The sequence below is a fragment of the Dryobates pubescens genome, chromosome 13, assembly GCF_014839835.1.
Source record: "Dryobates pubescens isolate bDryPub1 chromosome 13, bDryPub1.pri, whole genome shotgun sequence".
NCBI classification, from domain to species: domain Eukaryota; kingdom Metazoa; phylum Chordata; class Aves; order Piciformes; family Picidae; genus Dryobates; species Dryobates pubescens.
The window spans coordinates 12,208,356-12,221,848 of NC_071624.1; the positions used below are offsets into that span (position 1 = coordinate 12,208,356).

Genomic DNA, 13,493 nt, shown 5'->3' on the forward strand with positions numbered 1-13,493 from the left:
GGGTGACCTCATTACTCTCTACAACTACCTGAAGGGAGGTTGTAGACAGACGGATGTTGGTCTCTTCTCCCAGGCGGCCAGCACCAGAACCAGAGGACACAGTCTCAGGCTGCACCAGGGGAGGTTTAGGTTGGATGTTAGGAAGAAGTTCTACACAGAGAGAGTGATTGCCCATTGGAATGGGCTGCCAGGGGAGGTGGTGGAGTCACCATCATTGAAGGTGTTCAGGAGGAGACTTGATGGGGTGCTTGGTGCCATGGGTTAGTTGTTTAGGTGGGTGGATTGGTTGATGGGTTGGATGTGATGATCTTGAAGGTCTCTTCCAACCTGGTTTATTCTATGTATTCTAAGTTCTTCATTTAGCATGCCTAATACCAGAGAATTTTAGAGTGTGCCCTGAACTAACTCTGAAAGAAAGCCACTACTTCAACTCTACACATTCTAAAATACAATTTCCTAGGCACTAAACATTCTAAGAGTTGGATTTTTTTAAGATAAGGATTAATGAAATGAGTAAGGGTTAAGGATGATTACCCAGCATATTTCCCAAAGCTTCACACAAAAATAAGTCACAGAAAAACTTCAAACCCAGAAATTAAGTCAATTACATAGCTAACACCTTTGGATATAAGAAGCTGATTCAACCCTTCACACCAACCAGGACTTGGAAAATTTCTCCTATGAATCTCATCATAAAATTTTGGACTCACATTGAATTTTTGGATTTTCTTATTTGGAATTTGAATTTTGTATTGTCTCTGACAAGTGATTATGGCCTTTTATGAATGTTTTAACCTCTCCTGAGTAAAAGATGCTGAGACAGCATCTTCTCCTCTCTGCTTCACAGCTGATGTAGATGTATCCTGTGAAAGGTATGAAACTTAAGATGTACTGAATTATTTTAGTAAATATAAAAAAACCTACCAGCAGCTCTCTAAAGAAGTTCATGATGGCTGCTACAGCCAAAGAGCACACAAAACCGAGAATGGAAAGGTAGCTTTATGTCGTTTCATGCCACGCCTAGATTACATTGGCATTAACACAATCAGTGTGCCAGACAGAAACGATCTAAAGCTAAGAGAAGTCTGCAATGAATTTGCTTGAGCTGCAAGAATAGCTAGTACTTCTGTTGTACTTCTGTGTGAAGAGAAGATACCCACCAGCTTGCAAGTGCACATCCCTTTTCCAAATCTGAGTGAACTCTTTGTTTCCCTTTCAGTACCCTTCCCAGATAAGGATCTGTAAAAACAGGGATATGGATATAGGCTTTGTTTGACCACAAATATTTCAGCATATTTTCAGTTCACCTGTTTTTATAGTAAATAGAAAGCCAAAATTGTGTAATACTCACATACATTAACTGGGCCTTCTTAATGCCAGGCTCAGCAGTGCACTGTTAGAAGCCAAGTATTTTTCATAGTAAAAGACTATTGCACAATGCCTGCTATAAGAAGCACAAATATAGTCCCTTTGATGGGTAGTCCAGAGAGTATTATAAGACCTATTTTCCTGAAAATCTGCTCAATCATTATATAATCATTTACTTGCTGTTTACTGATGTTAATCCAGGGTCAAGGTAACAGCCCTCTGACACAACACTTAAATTTATATAAAACCATGCCTTTTTAGCATTCATTTATAACTTCAGCAGGCTACCCTGATTTAAAAGCAGACTACTGGCTTCATCAGAGCATGGGCAGAAGTGACCTAACACTGCAAACAACATGCTGCTTCTAGCTTCAACTTTTTTTCTGACACTATTGCAGTGCTCTTATGGCCAAAAGGAAACAAGCATTACACCTGCAGACTGTCATGCTGTCGAAAGAGATGCAGGAGTGGCCCTGGATTTGGTCAACAGACATCGCAGAGACGGCTATGCTTTTGGCTTATTCCGTGTTGCTGATGCACACCAACTACACATAGTAAGTAGCAATTTAAAGGCCAATTTACACAAGACTGTCATTTTAAAATAATGAGCCAGATCATTAAAAGCTTATGTTTATTGCTTTTTACAGAGCAGTGTTGATATAATCCAGTGAATCAGCTCTGATTTACACTATCTCAGTATTTATTTATGCACAATTTGTTGTACACAAACTTGATTTGGAACAAAGCTGGATGCCCTCCATTCTCTTGGCTGACAGGATGCTGGCATAAGAGGTGCTCTGAAGAGCTTCATACAATACCAGAAATTAATCTGTCCTGTCTGTTGTCAGGTCTCAGATGTTATGTTCAAAACTTAAGTTTCTTTAATCTGCAAATATTTAACATTAATTAGACCAACATATCCTGCAAGATCTCTGTTTTGTAATTATCTGAATTTCAGAGATAAGTGCATAACTGGAGGGAAGGGAAAAAGGCAGAGGAAGCCAAGGGAGACAAAAAATGTCACTTTACAAAACAGGGGAAGGGCTGGATAGAGAATCCATACCAGTCATTTCCTATCGCCTTCCTATTTCTGTTTCCTAGGATAAACAATGACGGCCTACATGCCAACGCAAATCAACAGCACAAAAAGCATCAGAACACAAAATTTCTTTAATTAGTAGACAAAAGAGTCCAAGACATGTAGGTTACCTTTTAGCTGCTTGGCTACAAAACTAGAATCCAGGTACAAATACACTGTTCAAGAAGAGTACACATCTTAGTATGGCAACTGAAAAAAACAGGCTGGTTTTTGATGAGGCTGGATAAGGTTTCTTGCCAGGACAACAAAAAGCTCAGAAAGTGGCCCTAAGCCCAGATTCCTACAGGTTTTCCAGTATACTTTCAGAAAATCTGAAGGATTATTTTGCTCTTCAAAGATGAAGATGTAGTAAGTAACACTACTGGGTTTTATACCATAGCCAGGGAGTTAAAGAGCTCATTTAGGAAGTGATCAGTCTTCTTCAGCAATTAAGAGATTTAACCCCTCAAGTCTTCCACCCTTGAAGATTATTCTGCTGCCATGCAGGTGTGTGCTAGCACCCTCTAAAGCTGAGCCACAGACATGCATATTTCATTTAATTGATGAGAAAAAAAAATACTTCTAAACCAAAAAAAATCTCAGTGTTTATACATTTTGACTACATAAATACAGACTCGTAGCTCCAGAGCTGAGGATTCACACTTTCAGATGAATGCTATACCCACTAGACTACTACACTTATATTTTACTTTGTACCCTTAACAAATTTTGCTGTCTCTGAAGCCCAGCTTCAGCTATCACATAGAGTCTACAAGAGCAGAAAAAACTCTTCTATTTTACCGCTAAAGAATTCTCTCTGTAAAGGTCTCTTTGCCTTCTCAGAATCAAAGCCACCAGGTGTGGTCTCCTGCATGCTGATCACCAACATTATTATGCAAGAAGTGGTGTTGGCTCCACTGCCAAGATGACATTAGAAAACTATTTTTTTTTTTTTTTTTTAAAGAAAAGATCAGAAGATCAGAACATTATTTTGATTATCTCCATGCAACACTGTGCATCAAGTCTATCACACCGACACTCTTGGAAACAAGCAGAGCAATTCTCTACTGGGTTTTTACATGTGAATTCCAGAAGCATAAGATACTCAAGTATTCACACTAGAACAGTTCTGGGCTTGTGTGGTACAGGACTCTGGTGCCAAAGATGTTTTTATAACAACTAAGAAGGCACCATATAAAGGACTCATTTTTTCTTCTACATATTTGGATATAGACACTTAATTTCACTTTAATTTAGCCATTGTTGAATCCAAGTGTGTGCTTGCCAGGGACGAATTGGCTTCTTTAGCATTTCACGAGTTTCAATGACAAAGTGAATGCATTTAGTCATTTCAGTTTTAGGGGGCTCCTAGTAAAGAGCACATTTTATAAAAGACTATCTTAGCCATCTTACCTTCCCATTCACTGCAATTCCATAAATACAAATCAGAAAATACCCCAGTCTTTCTCACTGTCTCTGTTCTCTGCCTGCACTTTACCTTGTTCTGTTGACTAGCAGCTTGAAATTACTGGCATTTATAAAATAACACTGACATACTTACTACCCCAAAGCAGTGAATTATCATGTAGCTAGTGGGTAGGATGGGTATCCAGGACAATTCTGGCTTTTGCTGATTCTGCTATTGAGTAGCATATACTCTGTTCAAATCACCTACCCCTGTTTTAAAAACAGAGACAATGCTAAGACATGCACACTGCAGCTGTAGCGTTTAACATGACACTGGTGTACTCTCACTAATAAAAATATTACACTAGGCTGCAGTAATTCATTCTCAAGGTCTCATCTATATAGAAGCAATCTGAAAAAGGAATTTCAATGGCTGAGATTTCATAAAAGCTGAGGACACTTATCCACAGTGAAGGGCTTTGCATTATTTTATCTAAATGACAAAATAAAATACGTCTGTGTTCATTCTGATTGTCCACATAGGCATTGCATAAAGTTTAAATAATCCATTCCACATGTGTGCTGAGAGCCATTTTCCTACAGAAAAATACAAAAGGAAAATTCTGACTAGATGTAAGGCCAGAAGAAAAAAAAAATTCATAAAGGAAGTGGTTAAGTACTGAAATGACCCAGGAAGGTTGTGGGACCTCTTTGGATATTGAGCTGTATATCACCTGTCTTGCTGATATACAGAACTGGGCTGAATCTAACTTTGAAGCTGGCTTTACCTTGAGCAAGTGGCTAGACAAGATGACCTCCAAAGACCCCTTCCAGCCTAAGCCCTTTCTACACTTGTCAGATCAGAAAAACCTTAATAGGAAACTGGGGAACCTGCATTAAAAATTAAACATATGCACTTCAAAACCAGTTTCTCGCACACAAACTCTTTCTTACCAGCACTTCTCTTTCAGGGAAATTCATCAATCCTCTACTTAACTTTGGATGTGGTGGAAACTGAATGCCCTGTATTATCCAGAAGACACTGGGAGTCTTGTGAATATGGTGACCTCTATACCATGGTAAGTAATGGCACCCAGGCAGACTTATGTGTCTGTATTAACTTCATCTGAATCGTCCAGAAATTTCTGTGTCATAAAATCTCTAAGTGAAGACTAGAGTATGTCCTACTATAAAAGAATATCTATTGAATTCTAGAGTTGTTAAACATAATGTCCTAATTTAAAAGTTGTTAAACATAACATCCTGAGCTCCTCTGCTAGCTAACATTATCTTACTGCGAATAAGTATTAGAATGACTGAGAAGGCTGGTTTAGTTTCCCATTGTCTACTCAGTCATGCAAAGTGATAATTAAAATAAAGGCTTTTGTGGATGGAGATCCCATTTTATCTGAATTCAAATTTTGAGTGGTACCAGATCAAGATTAATGACCACATCTGACATTCTCAGATGTACTGTACATTAAAAGGAGGCATAATTTCTATGATCACCGACCTCCAATTAAATCCAGTAAAAACAACATAACCATGATTTTTTTTTTCCTCATAGGACTTTGGCCAGTGCAAGATTATCACATACACAAACCAGCTGCTGAAGAAACCTCAACTATATGGATTTAATTGTACATTAAGCTCAGGTAAAATAACCAGTGCTGTAAGCCAATGCATAACTCAAATCAGCCCTCTTACCACATTACAAGTCTGTGCACTACTAGTGTATGGTAACCATAACAGATTCATTCATCTGCTTGTCATTCATGTTGTGGATAATTCAAATGGAATGTTAAGAATGAGGCTGTTCAGTCTGGAGAAGAGAAGGCTCTGAGGTGACCTAATTGTGGCCTTCCAGTATCTGAAGGGGGCCTACAAGAAGACTGGGGAGGGATTTCTCAGGATATCAGGTAGTGATAGGACTAGGGGGAATGGAGTGAAGCTGGAGGTGGGGAGATTCAGACTGGACGTGAGGAAGAGGTTCTTCACCGTGAGAGTGGTGAAGCCCTGGAATGGGTTGTCCAGGGAGGTGGTTGAGGCCCTGTCCCTGGACGTGTTTAAGACCAGGCTGGATGAGGCTCTGGCCAGCCTGATCTATTGTGGGGTGTCCCTACCCATGGCAGTGGGGTTGGAACTAGATGATCCTCGTGGTCCCTTCCAACCCTGACTGACACTATGATACTACGAATAAAGGTTACCCTACTCTTCTAAAGCATACTTGGTTAATGTCAGGTGATATCACCATCCCAGTCCACCAAAACATAGTAACGACTATCAGAAAAAAATACTAAACTTGGAAAGAATGACAGTTTAGGGTGGTAAGACTCTAAGGTTTTAATTTTCAGAGGGTTTTGTTTGGTTGGGTTTGTTTGGTTTTTTGTTTGGTTTTGGTGGTTTGTTTTCACATTACAGGACAAACCAACTCTAAGGAAGAGCTAAAAGACTTATAAGAATATTACTTTTCAGATGCTTTTTTCACATTACAGGACAAACCAAATTTGTGGAGTGAGGGACAGGTATTTTACCTATCCACAGAGACACTTGTATTTCAGTTTCTCTGGCACATGCACACTTCCAAGACTACTAATATCCATTACAATGTTAGCAAATTTTCTGTTTTCACAGTTCCTCCTGATTTATTAGAGTGCAAAGACTGTCCTGTGAAAGTTGAAATCCTAGAAGTCACTGAGCAACATAAAAGTATTGCTGCAGAGGCCCTGAAGAAATTCAACAGACAGAGTAACCACACAAACTACTTCAAAGTGGACAAAGTCGAAAAGGCTTTAAAGTTGGTAAGTGGCATTTTGTTCTAGAATTACTTATAAACAACAAAATTCTGTGAGCAGCTCCAAAACCACGGGACCAGAACCCAAACCCTTCCAGGATCAGAACTATTGTTTGTCACCTCTCAGCATAAATCATCTGCTTAAAATGGAAGTTCAGCCTAACTGTAATTTAGGCATGCAAAAGCAAAACGATGTCTCATCTGCTAAAAAATATGACAGAATGATGGCATCCAAAATGTCAGAGCCACCCCTCTGTATTTTTAGTTTGAATGCCTATGTACCTATCATATCACAACATACAAAAGTTTATTTACTACTGACCTGAGTTCTTCAAGATATACAGTCATTAGTATAATCGTGGTCACATTCTGTCTGTCAGCTGAAGTCAGATCATTTTTCACTCTTAGACTATTTAGCACATGGTGGCAATAGAAAGTCAAACATACTCAGGAGCATTCTGACTTTCTGCAGCAGAGCAAAGCAGCACGCTGAGAGCTCTGAAGCATGGGAGGTAGATCTGTATCTGTGCTGCTGTACCTGCCGAAGAACTATTTGCTCTGGTAAATGACTCCTCCATCTTTGAGTGATATTGACATGAAGACTTACCCTTTGGGTGAAGCATAACTCACATCAACAAGCTTTCTTGCTGGGAGATACTGGAGACCTTCACTTAAACAGACCAGGGTCATTCTGTCAACACGTGTCAGTTCAGGGCACCTCTATAGTCAAGTCCCATGGTGTCTACTGTAACCCATGTTGATCTTGGAAATGCCTACAGTATAGCATGCAACCCTATCTCTCTGCAGCTTTTAATACTGCTCAGAAACTTGACAGTGTTCTACACTGTAGTCCCGTGAAGAACATGCCTACACCCATTTAGCCCATGGCTGGCTTTTAAGTTGCCTAAAAAAGAATCATGGATTTATGGAGGAATCATGGATTCCTCTGACTTCACACACTGCCATCTTTAGCAACAGTGACAATTTAAGACTGTATGACTGTATTTCAACAGATTGCATAACACTTAGAAACTGTGAGTTGTAATTTTAAACCCACCATGAAGTATGTGCAGCAATGGAGTTAAACTAGGGTAAGCAATTAGTAAAAAAACAACCAAAAAAGCAACACAAAACCAAACAAACACATCCCAACAAACACCAACACACACACCCCCAACATCCCCCCCCAGAAAAAATACCCCACTAGTTAAAAAAATAAGTAAATTAGTTTAAGCAATTTAGTTAAATTAGTGAAACTTGTGTGCACACACATGCTATGGACACCTTCAATACAGACTTGAAATAAACTACTACTGCACTTGGAAATTAAAATGAAACACCTCTTTATGGATTCTAAGGGGATCAGACAGGCCTTCTCCCATGCTCTCGTGGAGCAATGCCTTCTCTATTAATTATGCCACTGAAAAGAGAAAAAGCAACAGTCTCATAGCAACTGGCAGCATTTTATGCCAAATTAGCATCATCACTGTAGTGTCACCCCACCACCACCACTGGATAGGGATGGTTGCGATCCAATAGATCTCTGTATTCATACAGGAGCAGCAGTTCTGTTTATGGAGAAGACTCTAAGGATGCTACTTCATAAAAACATAGGCTGTAAAAGTAAGAGGTTTTATAACACAGACACACTAGACAAAGAAATAAAACAACCATTCCAGAACTCATAAAGCTGTGTGAACAAGTCAGGTATGAATTATCTAATCTATTTTCCTCACTGAATACACATAAGTGCATGAACATTGGGACAGCACAGGTAACAAAAGCACGATGTAGACAGGATTTTGTCAGCAATATGAAGTATGGATGCTTTTATTTTTTTAAACTGGATTAATTTTTTTAAAATACACCTAGCTACTATTTCTTGTTTAACCTCTTGGTTTCAGACTGCCTCCCGCGAAGGTCACAGGGTAGCATTCTCTATAAAGGAGACCAACTGTTCCAAGTCCACAGAACAAGCAGATCAGGCATTGGAATGTGATTTTCTGGATGACTGGCACGCTGTAAGTAAAGTCCTAGAATGAGCACTGGTACAATGGCTGAGAGCAAGATGATCTTCCCAAAATATTTCCAAGTGTTCCTCATAAGCATGCATCCAGCACACCCAAATCCAGATCATAATTTTGCCATGGCTTCTGCTTATTCTACCAGGAGCCAGCCTGAACTCTCAAATCTAAATGTATCTGGGGGCTGGCATATTACAGACCTAGGGGTGAGGAGCTTTTCAGTTTGGATCTTGCATTCACATTCAAATGAAAGCCAATCTCTAGGAAGTAATTCATGCTGTTTTCACAAAAAGTTCTACCCTAATACAAGTCAGAAATACTGAGAGAAAAAAAGCAAACACATATTATGTCATCCCAGTGTGCCCAGGGTTACTTTCCACCCCCACTCCCCCTTTTCTGCTGGGGAACAGTGAGTGTAATAATCTAGGTGTGTCTGCAGATTACTCAGAAAGTTGCCTTCTCACCTTCCCCTTACAATAGGAATCTACATCAAAGAAACAAGTAGGCAAAATCATAATTTCAGAACAAATTACTCCCCAGAAAGTAAACTGAAGGAATTACATAAAACTATGGGGGAAAAAAACAAACCAAACAACAATCCAAACATACAGAAGTTTTGGTTTAGCTACTTCCATTTTCTTTTCTGACTCCTTGGGTGGCAGAAGACTGGAAAAGGTGAACAAACGGGTAGCAGAGCCAAAAGTTGACTAGACTGAAGCACAAGCCAGATGGCTAGAGTGCTTGAATTCTGTTCTCAATGCTGCCACCACTGGGGTGCACGTGTAAAATACCATTAACCTTTGTAATCAGTGCTCATAATGGGTTACTAATGGCCCAAATAATCAAGATCAAGCATCCACTACAGAAACCAATACACAGAAGTCCTTCCCCAAGCTCTGTGCTCTCTTGCACATGAGCAGTTCCACATGCAGCGACTGGATAGCAGGTGAAAGTCAAGGCACAGAGGATGCTAAGGGAAGTGATGATGAACAACTGTAACAAACTATTTTTCAAAAGATAAGTCTGGAAGAAACCTCTGCCTTGAGCTTTGTCTGGAGAAGCACAGCTATGCAGTATGTTTTTGAGGCCATTCAGCAGAATTTCAGAATAGCCCAATCTGAACAGAACTCTGGCAAGCAAAGATGAAACCAAGGAATAAATATCAGTTGCCCACAGGGTAGCCATTTTGAAGGATTCAGTAGCTAAGTTGTTCTTACAGGCATCAAAAGAGGAGCAAGATGCTCTCTAGATGCACACAGCAAAGTGATCTCCCCAGTCAGGAGCACTCAAGATTGGCACATACTTTAATCATTATTAATAGCTGGCAAGTATCACTGGTCAGAAAGCTCAGGATCTATTTAAGTTATGTAAACATTGCAAGTACTGAAGGAACTAGCCTAGCTTTTACAATCTTGATGTTTCAGTAGCTTTGTTAACTCAATCACAAGCATCCAGATGTGCTTTTTTTTTTCTCTTCCCTTTGCTTTTGTTTAGCATGTGGGATTCTGCAAGGCAAGAATTATCAGTGATCCAGAGGAATCTGATGGAACAGATATAAGCTGTGAAATCTACCGTCCTTGGGTACGTACTCGCCTGCTGAAATGTCTCTGGCTATAGCCTCAAGCAGTCTACAGCAGCCTCACGCAGCCCACGCTGAAAGATGATTGCAACAGTTATGTCACAGAATCATAGGCTCACAGCATGCATCAGGCTGGAAGGAACCCTCAAAGGTCATCTTGGCTAACCACCCTGCAGTGAGCAGCGTCATCTTTGACTGGATCAGGTTGTTCAGGGCCCCATCAAGTTTGACTCTGGATGTCTCCAGGGATGGGGCTTCCGCCACCTATCTGAGCAACCTATTCCAGTATTTTACTACGCTCACTGTGAAGAACTTTCTCCTAATGTCCAACTTAAATGTACCCTGCTCTAATTTAAAACCATTGCCCCTTTTCCTGTCACTACACTCCCTTGTCCCTTTATTACTGCCTGGGTGTGGTGCAGCATGTCTGGAAAGACTGGCTTTTGATTGCCAAAATGAATTAGAATGGAGCTGCCCCCACTACTCCCTCCAAGGGTGTCTTCTCTCAGTCAAATCATAATCCTTAAAGTCCATAGAGACTAAAAACAAATTCAAAGGACTGTTTGAATGAAAGAAGCAGGGAGAGAATCTTTATTGTATTTGGAATTTCATTTTATATCACAACAGCTAGTCCAGCATGGGGTTTATAATGTTTTGGTCCCTCCCAGATTTTGCTCAGTGGGTTATATGATTTCACTCTGTCTTGGCGTAGTATTTCCAGATGATTTGCAGTAATTTGGCATTTTATCACCTACTCCTTCTCTTCTATCTTGAAAAAACAGTATTTTTTCCTTCCTTACAGAACTGTAAATGCAAACCTACTAGCTCCTCTCTCTCTCATCACTTTCTTCTGTCCTGTTTACATTTCACTTATACTTTGTCTCTTGGTGTGTTTTTTATAAACAGCTACATGACTGCAGACGTCCTCATCATCATTTTGGTCACAGACATCATCACAAACATCCTCACAGACATCATCACAAGCATGGATGTCCACCCTCTTCTCAATCCAGACCTGAAGATGCTGAGCATAAAGATAGTTCCAAAGAAGAACATCAAGCAAATCATGAAGGATCTGCTCCTCCTCCCCATGGTGGACATCATCACCATCATCACCCACACCATTGTCCTCCACCTCCTCCCCACGGTGGACCACATCCTCCTCTCCAAGAGGAACCCAAACATTCCCTGTCTGCTTCTCCTTCCCATGATGAACAGCAGCATTCTTCTCCTTCCCAAGAGGAATTACATCAACATCCTTCTCCTCCTCCCCATGATGCAGCACATGATCATGATCACAATCATGGACCACACTGTCCTCCCCCTCACAGACCACATCACCACCATCCTCTTCCCCACCATAGACCACATTGCCCTCCTCATCATGGACCACATCACCACCACCCTCCTCCCCATCATGGATCACACTGTCCTCCTCCCCCTCCTCACGGACCACATCATCACCATCCTCCTTCCAATTGTGGACCACATCACCACCATCCTCCTTCCAATTGTGGACCACATCACCACCATCCTCCTTCCAATTGTGGACCACATCACCACCATCCTCCTTCCAATTGTGGACCACATCACCACCATCCTCCTTCCAATTGTGGACCACATCACCACCATCCTCCTTCCAATTGTGGACCACATCACCCTCCTCCTCATCATCATCTCTGTCATCACTATGACAGACACCACTGCAACAGGACAAGTATACCAGGAAAGCACTTTCCATTACAGGTAACAGGAGCTGTCTATCACATTCCAGTTCTAAATCAGCAGGATTCTCTCACACCTCCCACTGCAAACTTCCTTGAAGTATCCCAAAACAACCCTCACTCCTCCAGCACTGAGGAAGATACTTTCTTCACTGGCTCAAATCAAAAGGAGATGCCAGAAGCTCTGGTATTTCCAGATCATCCTACACAATCAAAGTCATGCCCAGGAAACCCCAAACTCATTCTTCCAGAAATTTTACCTCTATTTCCACATAACTCCATGGAAGAAAAATCCTCTATATGACCTCAGAGAAGATGTTCCTGGTTTGAGAGCTGCAGGGCCAATAATAGTTTTACAATGAATGAAAACAGCACATGGAGAAGGGAAGAAAAGATACAATTTCTGGGGAGGAGAAGCACTGAAAATGTCTAAGACAAGTATTCCAATCTGCCTCTTGATTCCCAGCTATCGCAGACTGCCATAACTGAAAGGCTCAAAAGTCTCTGTCTCCCAGATAATGCCAACGGGTACAAATCTCCTCAGCAAGTAATGCTTTTCAGTTTAGCAAAAAGGAACATTCTCTAATAGAGCAATCTTTAATTTTCTCATAATTCATCATTATAATGTACTTCTCTGAGGCAATCTGACCACCTCCCATGGCACTATTCTCATGCTTTATAAAGATTCAATGAAAATAAAGACCCATAAGAAATTTTTTTTCTTGACACTGTTGCCAAAGTTTTGTCTTTTTTGTTCCTATGGATGTTCAGCTGCACAGTAAAAAACCCATGAAGCATACTCTAGCATGAACTGACTAACACTGGTTGCATTACTGCCATTATCTAGAAAAGATCTGAAAATAGTTAATGACCTGTAGTGTAACACCGCAGGGTGGCCTGCACAGGTGCTTCCATTGCTACAGTTGCTGGTGGTGATGTACCAGGTACACTGTATTCAAGGACAGCCCTTTTCAAAGAACTGCTCTTAGAGGAGCAGAAATGCAGATGCATGTAAGAACTCTTTCATGGAAAGGTTTTCCTTATTGCTGAAACTTCCTCACCAGAAACTGAGTTGGGAGGAGTGGGAAGAAGGAATACCGGTGTCTCTTTAGGCCCTCTCAAGGTAAAGTCCATTCAGGCAGACCTGGGACTCCACTGAGTTAGTTCAGAACAGTTATCTCATAAGCAAGAACATGAGATTAATCACAAAAAATTAGTAATTTTTAATGGCATAAATATAGTAGAGGGGTATATCAAAGGAAGAGAAATAAAATGGAGACAGCATTTCGTGTCACTGAGTGAAGGTTTTCTAATTTTTAGAAGTCCATTCATGTGCAAAATTTTTATTTCTGCCATAGTTTATCCTCAGAGCCTCTAAAGCGCATTTTCTTCAACCAAAACTTGTAGCAACACACAACTGGAACACTGCAGCTGAGGCAATCCCAGGGTATTCATAGTTTCAGAGCAAAGCTGTTTGGTGCTTTACGCTGGAGCAAGGACCAGATGTTCCCAGCCAGGT

At 40.6% G+C, this 13,493-nt stretch overlaps 1 protein-coding gene across 1 annotated transcript; it reads left to right on the top strand.

Moving 5' to 3' along the window:
• Nucleotides 1-1,643: 1,643 nt before the first annotated feature.
• On the top strand, nucleotides 1,644-12,278 carry HRG (histidine rich glycoprotein). Its single transcript, XM_009903601.2, has 7 exons — nucleotides 1,644-1,922; nucleotides 4,825-4,932; nucleotides 5,421-5,508; nucleotides 6,488-6,654; nucleotides 8,552-8,668; nucleotides 10,166-10,252; nucleotides 11,157-12,278. The coding sequence occupies exons 1-7, from the start codon at nucleotides 1,725-1,727 to the stop codon at nucleotides 12,276-12,278; spliced, it is 1,887 nt and encodes a 628-aa protein (XP_009901903.2). The 5' UTR covers nucleotides 1,644-1,724.
• The last annotated feature ends 1,215 nt before the right edge of the window (nucleotides 12,279-13,493 follow it).